The 17074-nt window shown below is 35.0% G+C and overlaps 1 protein-coding gene across 2 annotated transcripts in view; it reads right to left on the bottom strand.

Moving 5' to 3' along the window:
- Positions 1–17074, bottom strand: part of rhea (Talin_middle and talin-RS domain-containing protein rhea) — a 100551-nt gene that overhangs the window by 39058 nt on the left and 44419 nt on the right. For both annotated transcript variants that reach the window (XM_081973114.1, XM_081973115.1), the window contains exons 13-21: positions 10444–10671; positions 9740–10057; positions 9523–9682; positions 9287–9466; positions 5605–5741; positions 5323–5549; positions 4952–5270; positions 785–975; positions 560–729 (exon numbers count right to left, since the gene is read on the bottom strand). In XM_081973114.1, coding sequence (XP_081829240.1) covers positions 560–729; positions 785–975; positions 4952–5270; positions 5323–5549; positions 5605–5741; positions 9287–9466; positions 9523–9682; positions 9740–10057; positions 10444–10671 — 1930 coding nt within the window. The remainder of the gene's footprint in view (positions 1–559; positions 730–784; positions 976–4951; positions 5271–5322; positions 5550–5604; positions 5742–9286; positions 9467–9522; positions 9683–9739; positions 10058–10443; positions 10672–17074) is intronic.

Genomic DNA, 17074 nt, shown 5'->3' with positions numbered 1-17074 from the left:
GTGGCATTCAGACGTTTCTTACAGATTCAAACTGACTCTAGAGGCCTCTAGTGATTTAAAACAATTCTGGGAAGGTTTAAAACACTTGTAGAAGCCTCTGACACCTTCTAGAAGGTTCTTAGAAGCATTTAGAGGTCTCTGGCACTTTCAAAATAATCCTAGAAGCCTCTGGGAACTTAAAACAATTCTGGGAAGTTTTGAAACATTTGTAGAGGCCTCTGACACTTTTTAAAAGATTCTCTTTGAAGGTAGGTCTAAGTAGAAAGCAATGGTTCCATAAGTACCCAAATTGTAATCCAAAATATTTTAGAATCACAAGGAAAACTGAAGAAAAGTAACAATTGTAATATAATGAGAGTTCTTAAAACCTTACAGAAAAGTCTCTGACAACATTCTTTAAATTATTTAGTGAAAAACATTACTGCAGCCAACAAACTACGAACAGCAACCCAAATTGTCTAAAATATATTGGTTTAAACTGTAAATATCACTTAAAAGTTTTCTCAGAAAATCCAATAAGGTTTGATTTAAACTTTTTTGAACAATAACATTAACTTACCTAATAACGGTCTAGTAGCCTGAGCACAACGTCTCCTATTCTCCTCGCTATAGTCAGCGTCCAAAGCCTTGATTTCTTTAACCAAAGCCGAAGTGGAGTTTGCTACCGCTTTTGCGCTCTGCACGAATTGCCGTTTGGCCACCGGGTTTGTAGTTTTGGAACTGGCAACTCTGAAACAAGCATAATTGTCAAATCAGTTTTACTAGTTCCAAAAAGCCAATTAACCTGCAAGAGTTGCATAGGGCACTAGTATGTTTGGCGATTATGGTGGCGGCGTCCAACACTTGTTTCTGAGGACTAGATCCGGTAGTCAAAGCTTCGCAGCCTTTCTTAATTGCTTGGGACGCTCGAGCGAATTGCGCTTGATCTACTAAACCTGGCCTACCGGCTATTGAAGTACTGTCAGAAACGCCGACCTATAAAAGAATATTATGTGAACAAGTTGTATATTAACACTTCATTCAATAAGTCCCGGGACCAACTAAGAAAAACAATTATTTTTCATGAAATTCGTCTTTATTCATCAATATAGTTCCCTTCTAAAGTGATACAATCATTCCAACGATTTTCCAACTTTTCTATACCATGTTTATAGAACGATTTTTCCTTGGCCTCAAAATACGCTTCAGTTTCAGCGATGACTTCCTCATTTGATTGATATTTCTTTCCCTGGAGCATTTTTTTGAGGTCTGAAAACAGCCAGTAGTTGCTGGGGGCCAGGTCTGGACTATACGGTGGGTGGGGAAGCAATTCGAAACCCAATTCGTTGAATTTGACCTTCGTTTTTATGGACTTGTGACACGGTGCATTGTCTTGATGAAAGAGAATCTTTTTCTTCTTCATATGGGGCCGTTTTAGTGCGATTTCATCCTTCAATCGGTCCAATAATGCACAATAATAGTCGCTGTTGATTGTTTTTCCCTTTTCCAAATAGTCAATGAACAATATACCGTGTGTATCCCAGAATACAGAGGCCATAACCTTGCCAGCCGATTGTTGCGTTTTTGGTCGCTTTGGACGGCTTTCGCCGGGTCCAGTCCACTCAGATGACTGCCGTTTTGATTCAGGTGTGTAGTGGTGGATCCAGGTTTCTTCCATGGTCACATATCGACGCAAAAAATCCTTTTTATTACGGTTAAACAGCTCTGAATCATCAATTCATTGTTGTTTTTGGTCAATAGTGAGCACTCGCGGCACCCATTTCGAAAGCAACTTTCGCATACCCAAATGTTCATGCTAAATTGTTAACACACTACCTTCTGATATCTTTGAGGCCTCAGCTATCTCACTCACGATCAGACAATATCATTTTGTGGATTTTTTTGATGTTTTCTGGAACAACAGCCGAATTTGGGCGTCCAGACCGTTCAGCGTCATTTGGGTCTGTACGACCGCGTTTAAAATCAGCAAACCACCTACAAATCGTTGTTTTCGATGGAGAAGAGTCCCCGTAACATTTTCAAGCCATTGTTCTGTTTGGACGGTGTTTTTTCCCATCAGGAAACAGTGTTTAATCAGCACACGAAAATCACTTTTTTCCATGTTTTAAAAAAACTCAAAAGTTGTTCACTTTAAAAAATTCTCACAAACAAAATATTGGAGGGAATGAGCTCAGGATTTGACAGCTGTCGTTTGAAAGATGGTACTTCAAGGGAAAAATATAAAAATGCGATTTGTAGTGCCACCTGTGGGTTAGTCCCGGGACTTATTGAATGATGTGTTAGATAGATAGATATTTTTATTGATGCATTAACAACAAGGTTGTTTTGCACAGGTCAGACACTAGATAAAAAAAATAATTTAAAAAACAAATACAAAAATGACGAAAATGAGAATGAAGAAAGCAGAGTGCAATCACAGTCGGCAGATAGCATATAAAATCTTATCACTTATATTTCATGGAATGTCCCTGAATCCAAATATTTCTGAAAATATATTAACCGATAAAAATATATTAACAATATGCGTAAAGAGTGGAACCCAGTTAAAAAAGAAAATTAGAAATAAAGAACAGCATATGGAACGCAATTAATTAGTTGCAAAAATTCGTTAATGTGCCGTGCTCCAGCTTCCATAAAAAATTTGACAGAAATAGTGACAATTTTACTTAAATGATTATCATAAGAAAGGACCGGCCTTATTAGTTTACTTAAAATGTTCCTCAAAACTATAAAAAATAATAAAATGTAATATAAAATAATAATATTAATAATCATACAAACAACATTAGAGTTTTTTGTATGGTTTTATTTTGTGTAGACTAATTTACAATTGCAGTAGCTATATTGAGATATTGAAGGCTTCTGAGAGACAAAAACATACCATATATCTGTTCCAAAATGGGTAAGTATTAATTTACAAATTTAAACTGACCAAATAATTTTCAGATGCTCTTTAAGTAGTCGAAAAATATGTAAAAACATTCCCACAACACTATAGAAGCTCCAAAATGCTTTGTAAAAGCTTACGAAACAGCCTAGGAGCTTCCAAAAGCTTTTAGAACAGTCTAAAAGCTTCTAAATGCTTTTCAACTTATCTATAGAAGCTCTCAAAATATTTCAAGACAGTCTAAAAGCTTTCGTATACTTCTGAAGCAGTTTAAAAGCTTCTATGAGTTTCTAGAACACTCAAGCTGTTCACAAGCTTTCAAAATCTTCAAAAGCAGTCCAAAACCTCCAATTCTTTTTAAACTCTCCAAAATCCTTGCAGATGCTCCTAAAGTAGTCTAGAAAGATTTCAAATTGCTATAGAAACTCTAAAATGCTTCTAAAGCAGTCGAAAGCCTTCTAAAAGCTTTTAGAACAATCTAGAAGCTCTAAAATATTTCAAGACAGTCTATAAGCTTCTGTATGCTTTTAGAGCAGTTTAAAAGCAGTCCAGAACCAAAAAGTAGTCTAAAAAGATTCCAAAACACTACAGAAACACCAAGATGCTTCTAAAGCAGTCGGAAGCCTTTAAAAACCATCTAGAAGCTTCCAAAAGCGTTTAGAACAGTCTAAAAGATTTCAAATGTCCTTCAACTAGTCTAGAAGCTTCCAAAGGATATCAAACCAGTCTAGGAGCTTCCAAAAAATTCTAGAACCGTCTAAGAATATCCAAATGCCTCTAAAGCATTCCAGAACCTTCAATATGCTCTTTGAACTATCCAAAAACCTTCCAAACGCTCAAGTAGTTCAAAAAATGTCTCAAAAAAAGTAAAAAGTTTTGCATCTCTGAAAGAGTTTTGTGGTTTTTTAAGGATTATTTCCCTCATTGTACTAGCAGCCAATAAAATTCAATGAACCTTTCTAGTTCGACTAATGAGAGCCGTTATATACTGAATAAATCCCTAGTTGCTAAAATTTTACACTGAATAAACACCTCCTACCTTTTTCGAATACGTTTTTTTGAAGAACATTTGATATTAAACGAGACGGGATACACATATAAAATTTAAGCTATTTTCTTCAATATTAACAATTAATAAATCACTATAACGTAGTTTCCATTAAAAAATTACATAAATTAAAATATTATGACGTCTGATTGTCAATCTGAAATGTAAACAAAAATATACATGGCTGAACGAAAATCTGTCGTCTGCTGGGGTGAGTTCAATATTATCATTAATTTCATCACGTTTAGTTTAGTATTTGTGTTCTAACTAAGGTGTTTTCTTGTTAATAAACTAAAATGTGAGTTTTCAGGAAATAATCTTGACATATACCCTTCGGCGTTCACGTTTTATCACGTAAAATGTGCATTGGTAGGTTTTTTGCAAAATTTTTCTTTTAGGCAAATGGTTTCGACTAAATAATTCTTTGGAAATCGTCGAATTATTTAGTCTCAATCATTTTCCAAGCAAAATTTTGCAAAAAAAATCAACCTATGCACAGTTTACCCGATAAAACTTGAACGTCTCGGGATATAACCTATGAATATTGCCTTCCTATCAATTTTGACCAATCGCTATCAAGAATTAGTATAACAAATGTAAATTTTAAGTGGAAAAATCACTTAACAACTGTCAACTTAGCTGTCAGCAGTTTTTCCGGAAAAAAATTCTAAAAAATTTCACACTCCTCACAGCAACATAAAGAATAGTGTTACCCGTTCTAGCTTGAAAGTTATTGTTCTTATTAATTATTGTTCTTATTGTTTTAATTAAAATAAAATGTTTATTTAACTCAGGAAATAATCTTACCAAATATCCCTCGTGCATCTAATTTTTCCTGTGGAAAAATTGGAATACTCGTTTCTAAGTAATTTGTTTTAACAAATTACTTAGAAACTCGTTTTTCCGAATTTTTCCGGAAAAATTACTCCCGAAAATAACTGTGCTTTTTAAGTGATTTTTTTTCACGATTTTAGTGCTTTTTAATCCGGACTCTAATTACAAATCATCAAACTTACCAAATAAGCAGCCTGGGCTGAAGTTTCAATCAGAGAACAAATGACGCTACTGAAACTCTTAATGTGCTCCGCAAATCTCTCGTGCTCGGATAATCTAGCGGTGGTGGTCATCCCAGTTAAGGCTTCGCCCAACGCTTTGCTCTTGTCAATAATACAGTCCAACGACTCGAAATAAGAGCAATCATTGATGGGTTCGCTGGGTTTCTCCAGCAAGTATCGCATGGCCTGGATTTTTCTGATGGCGTTGTCACATTCGGTTTGACCAGGTGCAGCGGACGTGCACACATTCACTAAGTGGTTGATACTGTCGGTGACGGCTCTGAAATTACTCGGTTGTGGTACAAAATGTTTAAGTAAGATGGGACTTTTACCTGGCTGCAGCAGCCAACTGGTTTTTACCATTCGGTAGATTCGGATCGACGGAAAGCGACTTGGCGGTCGTTAATAGAGCGCTAGAAGAAGTCGATACGCTTTTTAGAGAATGAACCATTTCGCCGCGCACTTGGGGTTCATTAGTTTCTCCCGCCATTTCCATGGACACTTCTAGTAAATCACGAAAAGCTGAAGAGAAGTCTTTGGAGGAAGAGGCTAACTGCACCTGTACAGAGCAAAGTAGATAAGCAAAAGCAGCGGTTTGACGTTGAAGTACTTACAGGACTATCTACAGAATGAACCACTCCAGATGTAGCTTGGTCTAGATTGGCAGCGGCCGTGGTAAGTTCTTGTTGAAGCTCACCATAGGATTTGTTTGTAGGGGGGAATTTGCCAGAGTCCAAAGTGGATGTCCATTCTGTAATTTAATTTGTTCTAATGCTTACTCTAAAATATCACCTGACTGCATCAAATGCAAATACCATGTAATTAATGAAAGAATATGAATCATATCAGCCCTACTCAAACTTAAGTGTTCATGAATAAAAAATATGAGACCAAAGAATCATCCGGTAAAGGATAATAAAAAAACAATCATTAATTAACTGTACACTCTTTGATAACAAAGATAAATACACTTCTATTATATCTGGTTATACATAATTTCCAGTAGTTTTCAGTGAGCACATTATATACAAGGATAACTGCGTTAAAATAGTAATTTAATTGAAAATCTAGACTGAGCCGTGACGAAAAAAACTGATCCAAAACAGCATTCCATGGTATGTGAATTTGTTTTAGTTGACAATGGAAATTAACCGCTTGTGGTTCCAAATTCATCAAACAATAAGAGAAAACCAAATACTGAATTATAAAAAGATTTGTTTTTGTCTAGTAAATACAGAAAATTAATACAAACTCACTGGTATTACTAATAATGTAAACTTATCATATTTAAACAGAAATGTGTTGTAAAATAGTAGGTATATTATTCAACAAGCATCTAATGAAAACTTAAATCTCAGAAACACGTCTTGTTTAGAAAACTCTTGCAAATTCTAGGCTAACATTGACAGACAGAAACCACGTGGTTTTAAAAAAATAATTTAGCTAGACAGTCACGTGACCACTGCCAAAATACCTGTCATAAAACTCAGAAATACGTTTTGTATCGAATACTGCAAGAAAACTTTTCTAAACCCTGATTTTTGCAACTTTTGAGCACGGTTTGACAGTCAAAGACAAAATTGCTTGTCAAACCCACTTGTAGTGAGAAAATGACTGTTTTAAACACATTTTTGGAATCCTCATTAAATTTCCTATCCAAAAACCTGAAAAAACACTACAATATTTGGTACAGACAGATAGAAAAGCGGTGTCAAAGTTTGAACTGCCAGAAACACAATTTGAAAAGACAGTTAAGGACAAAATCGTCTGTAAAACGAACTTGGAGTGAGAAAATGACTGTTTTAAGCACATTTTTGAAATCCCCATTAAATTTTCTATCCAGCAACATAAAAAACCCTACAAAATTTGGTTCCATAATAGAGAAAAGCCGGTATCAAAATTTGAACTGCCAGAAACCTAGTTTGACAGGACAGTCAGGGACAAAATCACCTGTAAAACCAACTTGTAGTACGAAATTGACTGTTTTAAGTACATTTTTGGAATCCTCATTAAATTTCCTATTCAATAACCTGAAAAAACACTACAATATTTGGTACAGTCAGGGAGAAAAGCGGTGTCAAAGTTTGAACTGCCAGAAACCTAGTTTGACAGGACAGTCAGGGACAAAATCGCCTGTAAAACCCACTTGTAGTACGAAATTGACTGTTTCAAGTACATTTTTGGAATCCTCATTAAATTTCCTATCCAATAACCTGAAAAAACACTACAATATTTGGTACAGACAGATAGAAAAGCGGTGTCAAAGTTTGAACTGCCAGAAACCTAGTTTGACAGGACAGTCAGGGACAAAATCGCCTGTAAAACCCACTTGTAGTACGAAATTGACTGTTTCAAGTACATTTTTGGAATCCTCATTAAATTTCCTATCCAATAACCTGAAAAAACACTACAATATTTGGTACAGACAGATAGAAAAGCGGTGTCAAAGTTTGAACTGCCAGAAACACAATTTGAAAAGACAGTTAAGGACAAAATCGTCTGTAAAACGAACTTGGAGTGAGAAAATGACTGTTTTAAGCACATTTTTGAAATCCCCATTAAATTTCCTATCCAGCAACATAAAAAACCCTACAAAATTTGGTTCCATAATAGAGAAAAGCCGGCATCAAAATTTGAACTGCCAGAAACCTAGTTTGACAGGACAGTCAGGGACAAAATCACCTGTAAAACCAACTTGTAGTACGAAATTGACTGTTTTAAGTACATTTTTGGAATCCTCATTAAATTTCCTATTCAATAACCTGAAAAAACACTACAATATTTGGTACAGTCAGGGAGAAAAGCGGTGACAAAGTTTGAACTGCCAGAAACCTAGTTTGACAGGACAGTCAGGGACAAAATCGCCTGTAAAACCCACTTGTAGTACGAAATTGACTGTTTCAAGTACATTTTTGGAATCCTCATTAAATTTCCTATCCAATAACCTGAAAAAACACTACAATATTTGGTACAGACAGATAGAAAAGCGGTGTCAAAGTTTGAACTGCCAGAAACATAATTTGAAAAGACAGTTAACGACAAAATCGTCTGTAAAACGAAATGGAGTGAGAAAATTACTGTTTTAAGCACATTTTTGAAATCCCCATTAAATTTCCTATCCAGCAACATAAAAAACCCCTCAAAATTTAGTTCCGTAATAGAGAAAAGCCGGTATCAAAATTTGAACTGCCAGAAACACAGTTAAAAACCCACTTGGAGTGAGAAAACGGCTGTTTTAAGCACATTTTTGGATTCCTAAGTAGATTTGCTATCCAATTGCTTTCTTCTAGAATATCTAACTGGAACAACGAACTTCTAAATAACAACTACCATAACCTAACAAAGTAACATACACAGAATTTGGCAACAATTACCCGGAATATGTTATATTTCATGTAAAACTAAATCTCAGAAAACGCGAAAGACAATCTGTTAAAACTGTACTTTTTTAACAAACACAACCAACAAAGCCTTATGGTCTAATAATTCGTTCACAAATATGTTTGGAGCAAAATTAAATAAACAAACATACCGGCAACAAAATACACCATTCTTCTTGCCATAACCCTATCAAATATTTTAAACCAAATACTATACATGTCCGAAAAACACAAACTGGTTTTTCAACTTGAACTGAATGCACAGTTTTACAAAAACGACCCAATTAAAACGATGCAATATTTCTCGGAAATATTAAATAAAGTATATCTTATCGTTAGTTTAATATAAAAAAAAGATAATACTTTTAAAGTATTCCTGATATAGAAATATGTGATACACCTATATGAATTTAATGTAGAGTTTTTAACAGGCATTATCGTTCAGCTGTTTTTGCCATTTCGTTGGACCGTCTTATCAGCTGATCCATTTCTGAGACAGGGATAGCAAGATCACAGCATCCGATCAAACGTTATCACTTTTCAAACGTTTCTAATCAAGTTTCGGATTATTTTTCAAATGCTTTGTGATTTTAATCATCCGATTTATCGGATGCAAATTCCAAAAACCCCTACTTAAATGTCAAAAACTGTATAAGGTTATAAACGTGAAAACTATGGGAAAAATAAAACTTAATTCATCTCAGATTATAGATAAGTACAGGGATTAAATAAACATTTGTTATTTTTGACAATCATCAATTTTGTTATTGTTGTGGGGATTCATTTAAACTAATGATTGTCATAAGTATAATTTCCATTATTAATTTTACTAATTTAAGTGTGTAGTAAATTTTTTTTTTATAGTAGGCAACATAATAAAAATATTATATAAAGAAAATAATGAAGCAAAACTTACCAATAATGTTAGTGATGGCATTATCAACATCTTTCTGTCCAGGCAAACACCCAATCGTCCGTTGTAAGGCAGCATTGACATTTTTCGCTGCTTTCTGTAGAGTTGGAGTAACATCAACAGTGTGTAGGCTCCTGTAAGATTCCTCCAAAAGTTTGGCCGAATGCGTAAGCACGTCTTGTCCTGCGGCGAAACACTAACAGTAGAAAAATAGTTCAAATAAAGCGCAAAAAACTCACCAGAATGAATAATTTTTCTCTGTAAATCAGGGCTGTTGGTCGTGGCGGCGATACATCTCACGGCCCCCGTAAAGTTCCTCAAACTGTGAGCTGTATCTCTAGCCGCTTGAGAGTTGTACATTTCGTTTCCTTGTGATGTGGCGCTTAACAACTGCGCCACCTGAAATGAAAATTAGCAGCTGCAAACATTCGTTTTAAGTTGAAAAAGACTTCCTACCCCTTGGTTGATCATTTTGCTGCTTGAAATCAACTGCCGAGCACCCTTCTCAGCAGAATCTCCAGGGAGGGGACGTAAACGAGCCGCTTCCACGGCTTTCTCAAACTCTTTCAGCTCTTCCTGCAGATCTTCAATCAGTTGAGAAGGTGCGTCAAGGCCAAGTCCTTGACACGCTGGCTTGGCTCTATTTACGGCGCTTCTCAAATCGTTCAAATCTGAGTTAAATTGGTGACTGGTGAACGCCAGTTGTTCGGTAATTGATTGGTCCGTTAAAGTCGGAAGTACAGTTCGTGCAGTTTGAACGAAATGTGTAGCGGGCTGTAAGAGTGACCAAAATATAAACGTCCATAGTTTTACCAAAGAATAGCTATTTAACAAGAAGGGACTGCCGAAATGACATCCAATTTTCAGAGTAAAATATAAACTAATTTCTATAATCATTGTTTACTTCTTTTGAGTCAAAGTGTATTAAGTTGGCCTCACATTTTTTAAAACAAATATTGGATATTCTTCTTCTTCAACAACCTGAATGACCAACCAATTGAAACTCCTGATATTCAACGATCAAAGCCGATATCAGTCGATTGTCTTTTAACTTTGGTAGGATGAGACCATTTTTCTCTAATTTGCCTTGTCTTTTCAACTGTCTCTTCTTGTTAAATAGCTATTCTTTGGTTTCACATCGCCAGCAATAAAGAACTTACGTGTAAAAACACTTCGGCCACATACATCAGTTCGCTCTGAGCGTTCGTATCGTCCGGGCTAGCACCGTTCATTTTAATAGCGTCGACCAATGGTGGGATTTGATTGGATAGTTCGCGGGTGTCTTGCATAAGAGCCTCGCGAGTGGCAGCGTTTGAGTTGTACTCATGGCTGGCTTGGGCTGCTGTAATGCATTGGGTGGCCGACGAGATAGCTTTACGAGCACACGCCTATAAAACACAATAAAAACGTGCTAAAAAAATGGCATCATATGGATTTACAGTTCACTTAATATCACTCCAAACTAGAGCATTTAAATGTGATGAAAAATATGCTTCCAAACAACAAAGTTCAACTTGACGTTGAGAAACGAAAACAGCTTTCTTGTTTTCTGTAATTAATGGAAATTACTATTCTATTTAGTGTAAAACAAGCAGTAACTTGCTGTTATTGTACGTGTTTGACGTTGAGTCTGTAGTCTGAAATGTTTACCACAAACGCACCTCGAGGGGGATGCCACTTTTACCTTCTAAGCGCTTTTTTGGTACCAGGAACTGTTTGTCATTGAAAAATTAAAAACAAAATTTGTAAAAATATTTATTATTGACCTTTGAATTTATTTAAAGATTTTTAAAATAAACTTTCACTGCCTAAATTCCCTCAGTATCATTGTCATTTGTAAAAATGTAATTATTTAAGGGTGCCACGCACCGAAAACCGTCAAAATTTACATCATTTCCAGGTCATCCTCAAAACCGTGACAGTTGGGGCACAATGGTTGTCAGAGTAATACAGGATGTCTCAGATTAGCGGCTGAGTACAGGGTGTCTCAAAAAAGTGAAAAACAATTTTTAGTTTCCGGGAATTATCTCAAAAGCTGTGTTAGAAGCAAAATTGTCAAAAAGCTTGAATTTGACGCCCTCTAGGGGTTAAACTATCACACCAGTGACTGAACACCAGTTTGAATATAGCGTCTTTGGACTATATTTTACCTTCAGTGATTTTGTCGTAACTATTAAAATAATTGAATTATTTTAGGTTAAAGCAAAAGTGGTTAAATCACTTTGAAGATTTGTGGAGCTTGACTTTGACGCCCTCCAGCTGCCAAACGGTGCCACCGATTAACTTAAATAGGTATATTTTTGGAAAGCTTACGATCTGAGTTATTTTTTAATTTCAATCACTTTTGGTCGTCAACTGTCAAATAAGCAAGTTAAGGACAATTTTTAGAAAACGTGTACGAAAACGTACAAAATAATTTTGTGCTTAATAGAAGAAGGAAACTTTCACATGTGTTGTGTGTTCAAAAATGTGTTGACTTATTGGATGCTGTTTCATTATTGAATTAGCCCGAAAAGTTGATCAAAAACCAAGGAAACATACCGGATTTTTTCTATTAGAGATGTTATTTTTATTTTTTTATTTTGAGATGATTTAGAGACAATTTTAAAAACATCTTTGAAGGTAATTTGGTAACATTTAAAGGCTTCTCTCTAGAATTTTTAAATTTCTGACAAGGATAATTATTGTAGAGGCCACTGGCAGTTACCCTCTAGCAATCTCAAAACAATTTTAGAAGCTCCTGGCAATTTTAAAAAAATCTTAAAAGGTTTAGGATGATTGTAGATGCTTCTGGCAATTTTTGTAAGGTTTTCGGTATTATTTAAAGCCTTCTAGCAGATTCAAGATAATGGGCCTGTCCCACAATTTTTTTTTATTTCATAACTACAAAGACGGATTGAAAATATTATACCCGTATTTTTTTGTTTTCAAAAATATTAAGTCTAAATAGAAAAAAAATGATGATAAAAACTACATTAATCTCATGTTTAAAACGCCCGCCGCCGGTGACGTACTACACTATCAACCAATCAGCGACAAGAAGTGAAACAGTTGGCGTGCAACAGCCAATAAAATCGCCCAGAATTACGTACGTCACATGCGCGCCAAAACAGATCTTTTAAATTTAATGGACAAGTTCAAACTAATGTAGGAACATTTACGACCATATTTTTTTCTTCAAGAATATGAAAAATTAGTTTTTTGATCCTATTCTTTCGATTTCAGTCATTAAAACAAAAATTTATGATATGTGGGATAGGCCCATTCTAAGAGCTCTTGGCAATTCAAAATAATTGTAAAAGCCTCTGAGAGTTAAAAAATTAATGAGAAGTTTGTAGAGGCCTCTGGCGCGTTATTTGAAATTTCTTCATATGAGTATTTTACTTTTAGATGCAATTGCTAATTAACACAACTATAAAATTAATAGCAAAAAAGCGCTCATAAAATATCGCGCAAATAAATCATGAAGGCGATGGCAGTAAACACAATACAATCGCAATCTTGGTTAATCAATTCACACTGACAGTTGATATTATTTATATTAATGTTTTCCATTAAAATTGCTATTAGAAATTTAAAAAAAAAAACGCTAAAAGCTGTAAATTTCATGATTCTCCTTGAATGAATTTTAATTTTGGGTTATTTTTAAAACCTTCCCCATTTCGAAACAAATCAACGGATTTTAATGCGGTTTGAACTGTCATTAGGCTTGAATTATTGGCTTTTTGCTGACGTGAAAAACTTTTACCGTAATGCACTGTAACTACCCTATACAGGATGCAAAAGAAACGTGTGCAATAAAACTGAAATTTTCAAGTAGTCCCCAATTGACTAATAATTTTTTTTGGTTTTGTTTTAATATAAGGAAGTGTTGCTTAAGTCAATATCTCGGGACGTTTTCGGGCGTTTCAAGGGAGTTGACTTAAAATGATGTAACACATAATATGAAACCTACACCTGACATAGAATGACACCTCAGAGCTACAAGATTTTTAGAAAAATCGATATTTCTTGAGACACAGGACGTTAAAACGGAAATCGGCTAAAAACGTCCCGAAATATGGACCTAAACAACACTTCTTTATCTTAAAATAAAATAAAATTATTGGTTAATTAGCAATTACTCGAAAATTTAACTTTTTTGCACACGCTTCTATTTCACCCTGTATAGTACAGCTTCAGTGCCCTAAAGTCAATGTTTTTTCCATTAACCAAAAGCCAATAAACCAAGCTCAATGATAGTCCAAATCGCATTAAATTCCGTTGATTCGTTTCGAAATGGCAAGGTTTTAAAAATAACCCAAAAAAGTCACTGTCCCGGTTGAGGTGGTGAGTTTAGATAATTTATTGAAAAAAGTTGTTGAAAATGAATTGGAGAAGCGGAATATGGTCGAATGCGACATCCGGAGTAGTTTAAATGCAATTCAAGCTACAAATCAACATTTTGATTAACTGAAATGTCGACGCAAGATGCCAAGTGACAATAAATAATCTGAGTAGCTTATCTTGTTCGGCTCACAAATCACATATCACTTTCACAAATGTCTACAACTTTTATCTGAACATCACTTTTCTACAAGCAATTGGTTAGATGGAATAAAAGAAATCAATAAAATCTACTGACACATGAACTTTTTCAAAAAAAGAAAAACAATTTTGAATTCTTGTAAAACTGGAATTCGTTTCCTATTTAACCAACTTCTTCTACACCATTTACACATGTAGTTTAGAAAATATAACTTGGATTTTAAAAATATAAGTTGGATTTCAGAATCTATAACTTGTATTTCATTATCGTAAATTTGGTTTTAGAAAACGTAAGTTGTATTTCAGATTTGTCACTTGTATTTCAGAAAAGGTCACTTGTATTTTTGAACGCGTTATTTCAATTTCAGATTTTTTGTGTTTCTATGTGGTTATTAGTTCATTGTTTTTTTTTTAATCTTTAAGCAAAAAAACCCGGCCATCGGGAGTATTAATTTAAATAAAATATACAGGGTGTCCCATAACTATATGACAATCTCTCGGGGGCATGCAGGGGAGGTCAAAATAATACGATTTGTTCATATAATCTTTTTTTAAAGTCACTCTTAAGGGAAATATCGAGCCCCAAAGAACTGCCTTCCAATTAACGTTTTTGGCCGTAACTTTTGAAACACTTTGTATATTGTAATTATTATTGGGTTTAATGTTTTATCGAAAGAGACCTTCTATTTGACATGAAAACCAGGTATCTCGTCTTCGAAAGGCAGGAACTAAATGGACCTAAAGGTCCGTTTTCACGCTCATGCAATTTGCGCCAATTGGCTTGTGCATGCAAATTTGCACAAGTAAATTGTTGCGTGTGAATGGAAGCATGATGCTTGCGCAGTCGAAAAAGTTTGGCTTGAATAAAATCTGTTCTGCCAGATAATTTGCATGCGGTTGGCACAAATGCATGAACGTGTAAACGACACTCCAACTCGACGCATGCTCAGTAGCAGCGTATTCTTTGTTTTGACTTGTTCTGACCTGCACCTTGCACGTGACTTGTGTATTTCCGTTGCCTGTAACTAATGCTGTAATTTACTTTGTCTGTGTTGTTTGTTGGTTACTAAACAATGTCAGAAAAAGAAAAAGAATTCATTACAGAATTTATTGAACTATATAAATCTTTTCCTTGCCTTTGGAAAATTAAATCCAAAGAATATAGCGATAGAAATGCAAAATCACAGGCTTATGATATTCTTGCTGAGAAAGTGCACATAGAAAAACTGTGGTAAAAAAAATAAATTCTATGAGAACCACATATAGAAAAGAATAAAAAAAAGTTCTTGATTCTGAGAGATCTGGTGCCGGTGCTGACGATATATACGTTCCACATTTGTGGTATTATGAATTGCTGAGTTTTCTACGGGACCAGGAAACTCCTAGAGGCTGTGTGTCAAATATGGACTACGAAGAAAATGAATCGCAGGTAAAATAAATATTTATATTCTCTTATAACTTTAAGTTTTATTGTACCTATAAAAAAACATTAATATTTTATTGTTGCCGTTACAAAGTACTTTAGTTGGTTGGATGTAGTTTTACTATTTTTAATTATTTTTTGGTATCATTTTCATTAGAAATCATTTTATGTTGCCATGGCACACTACCAGAATTATTAAAATAGTTCTCAGTCTTTCCTCACATTTTGTGCTTGGGTACTGTGATGACGATTGTGACTGTCTGCAAGATCTAATAAATCTCCAGACCGTGTTCGAAGCCCTGGGCTGGTTACACCAGTTGATATATCTTCAAAGTCAAACACATCATTAGAAGTATATGAATTTGCCGAATTTCTCCTTAAAAAATTATGAAGCGCACAACATGCGAAAACCACTTTGTAAATATTATCAAATTTTAAATTAATTCATGTATGAAGTACTCTAAAACGGTTAGCCAAAATTCCAAAAGTATTTTCTATTATGCGTGTAGCTCTACACAAACGATAGTTAAATATTCTTTTCTGATAGTTGAGCTCTCTTTGATTATATGGCTTTAAAAAGTCGTGTCTCATTGCAAAAGCTTCGTCTCCCACAAATACATAATTTAATGGAGGTTCACCTTGTACAACTACTTCTGGTGCTGGTAAATTTAGTTTATTTGCTACCAAACTTTTCATAAATTTGGTGTTTTCAATGACGCCTCCGTCAGATATTCGACCATTAGTGCAAACGACAATCAATTATATCTGAACCAAATACACCTCGCCCATTATCACAAGCATCATCTCGAGGAGCAAAGAGGCGCAACGACAAATGTGACGAAGTTCTTGGATTTCAGAAACGACTAGCAATACCATCAAATGTTGATGATAAGTTTTCACTTATCGGAAAGGCATGGGCCTCAAAGTTGCGGGAACTTCGTCAAGAACAATTTATTCATGCTGAGAAAATTATAAATGATGTTTTCTATGAGGCACAATTAGGAACCCTGAATCGTTATTGTTCCTTACAAATACAACCACAACAAATATATAAGCAAACACCACAATCATTACATCACCAAATACAACCCGGACCATCATATTGTAATCAGCCTTTTTTACAATCAGTACCATCCTACAAGCCTCAAATGCCTCTTTCACAAACAAGATCTTATAATCAACAAACTCGACAATATTCACAACATACTGAATCACAACAAAAACAATCATCCCAGTTAAGAAATACTCAATTACCTCTTAATCAATCGGAAGAAGACGAATTTTCTGATTCGACATCAGCCTCAGAATATTTATCCAACTTTAGAACTATCTTCTTCTTATGGTGCCATCTTTTTATGGAGGTTGGCTATCATTACAGCTATTTTTACTTTGGATGCCGCGGCTCTGAAGAGTTGGAGGGATGTGCATCCAAACCATTCTCTGAGGTTTCTTAGCCAGGACATACGTCTTCTGCCTATCGATCTCTTTCCTGCGATCTTTCCCTCCATTATCAGTCGTAGTATACCGTATCTCTCTCCACGCATAATATGACCGAGATATTCTAATTTTCTGGCTTTAATCACGTTCGCCAGTTCTCTTTCTCTTTTTACTCTGCGTAGAACTTCCTCATTGGTAATCTTTTTTGTCCATGATATTCTGAGTACCCGCCGGAATATCCACATTTCAAAAGACTGGAGCTTTCTCATTGCGATTTTGTTGATTGTCCATGATTCCAGTCCATACAGAAGCACTGGGATTACGTAGCATCTAATCATTCTCAGTCTGAGTTGGAGATTTAAGTGGGGATTAGTGAATAGTTGTTTCATTTTGAAGAAAACATT

Source organism: Ips typographus, linkage group LG2, assembly GCF_016097725.1.
Source record: "Ips typographus isolate SLU linkage group LG2, UJ_Ityp_2.0, whole genome shotgun sequence".
Lineage (NCBI taxonomy): Eukaryota > Metazoa > Arthropoda > Insecta > Coleoptera > Curculionidae > Ips > Ips typographus.
Note: the sequence above shows the minus strand (reverse complement) of the source record. Positions and strands in the feature narration are given on the sequence as shown.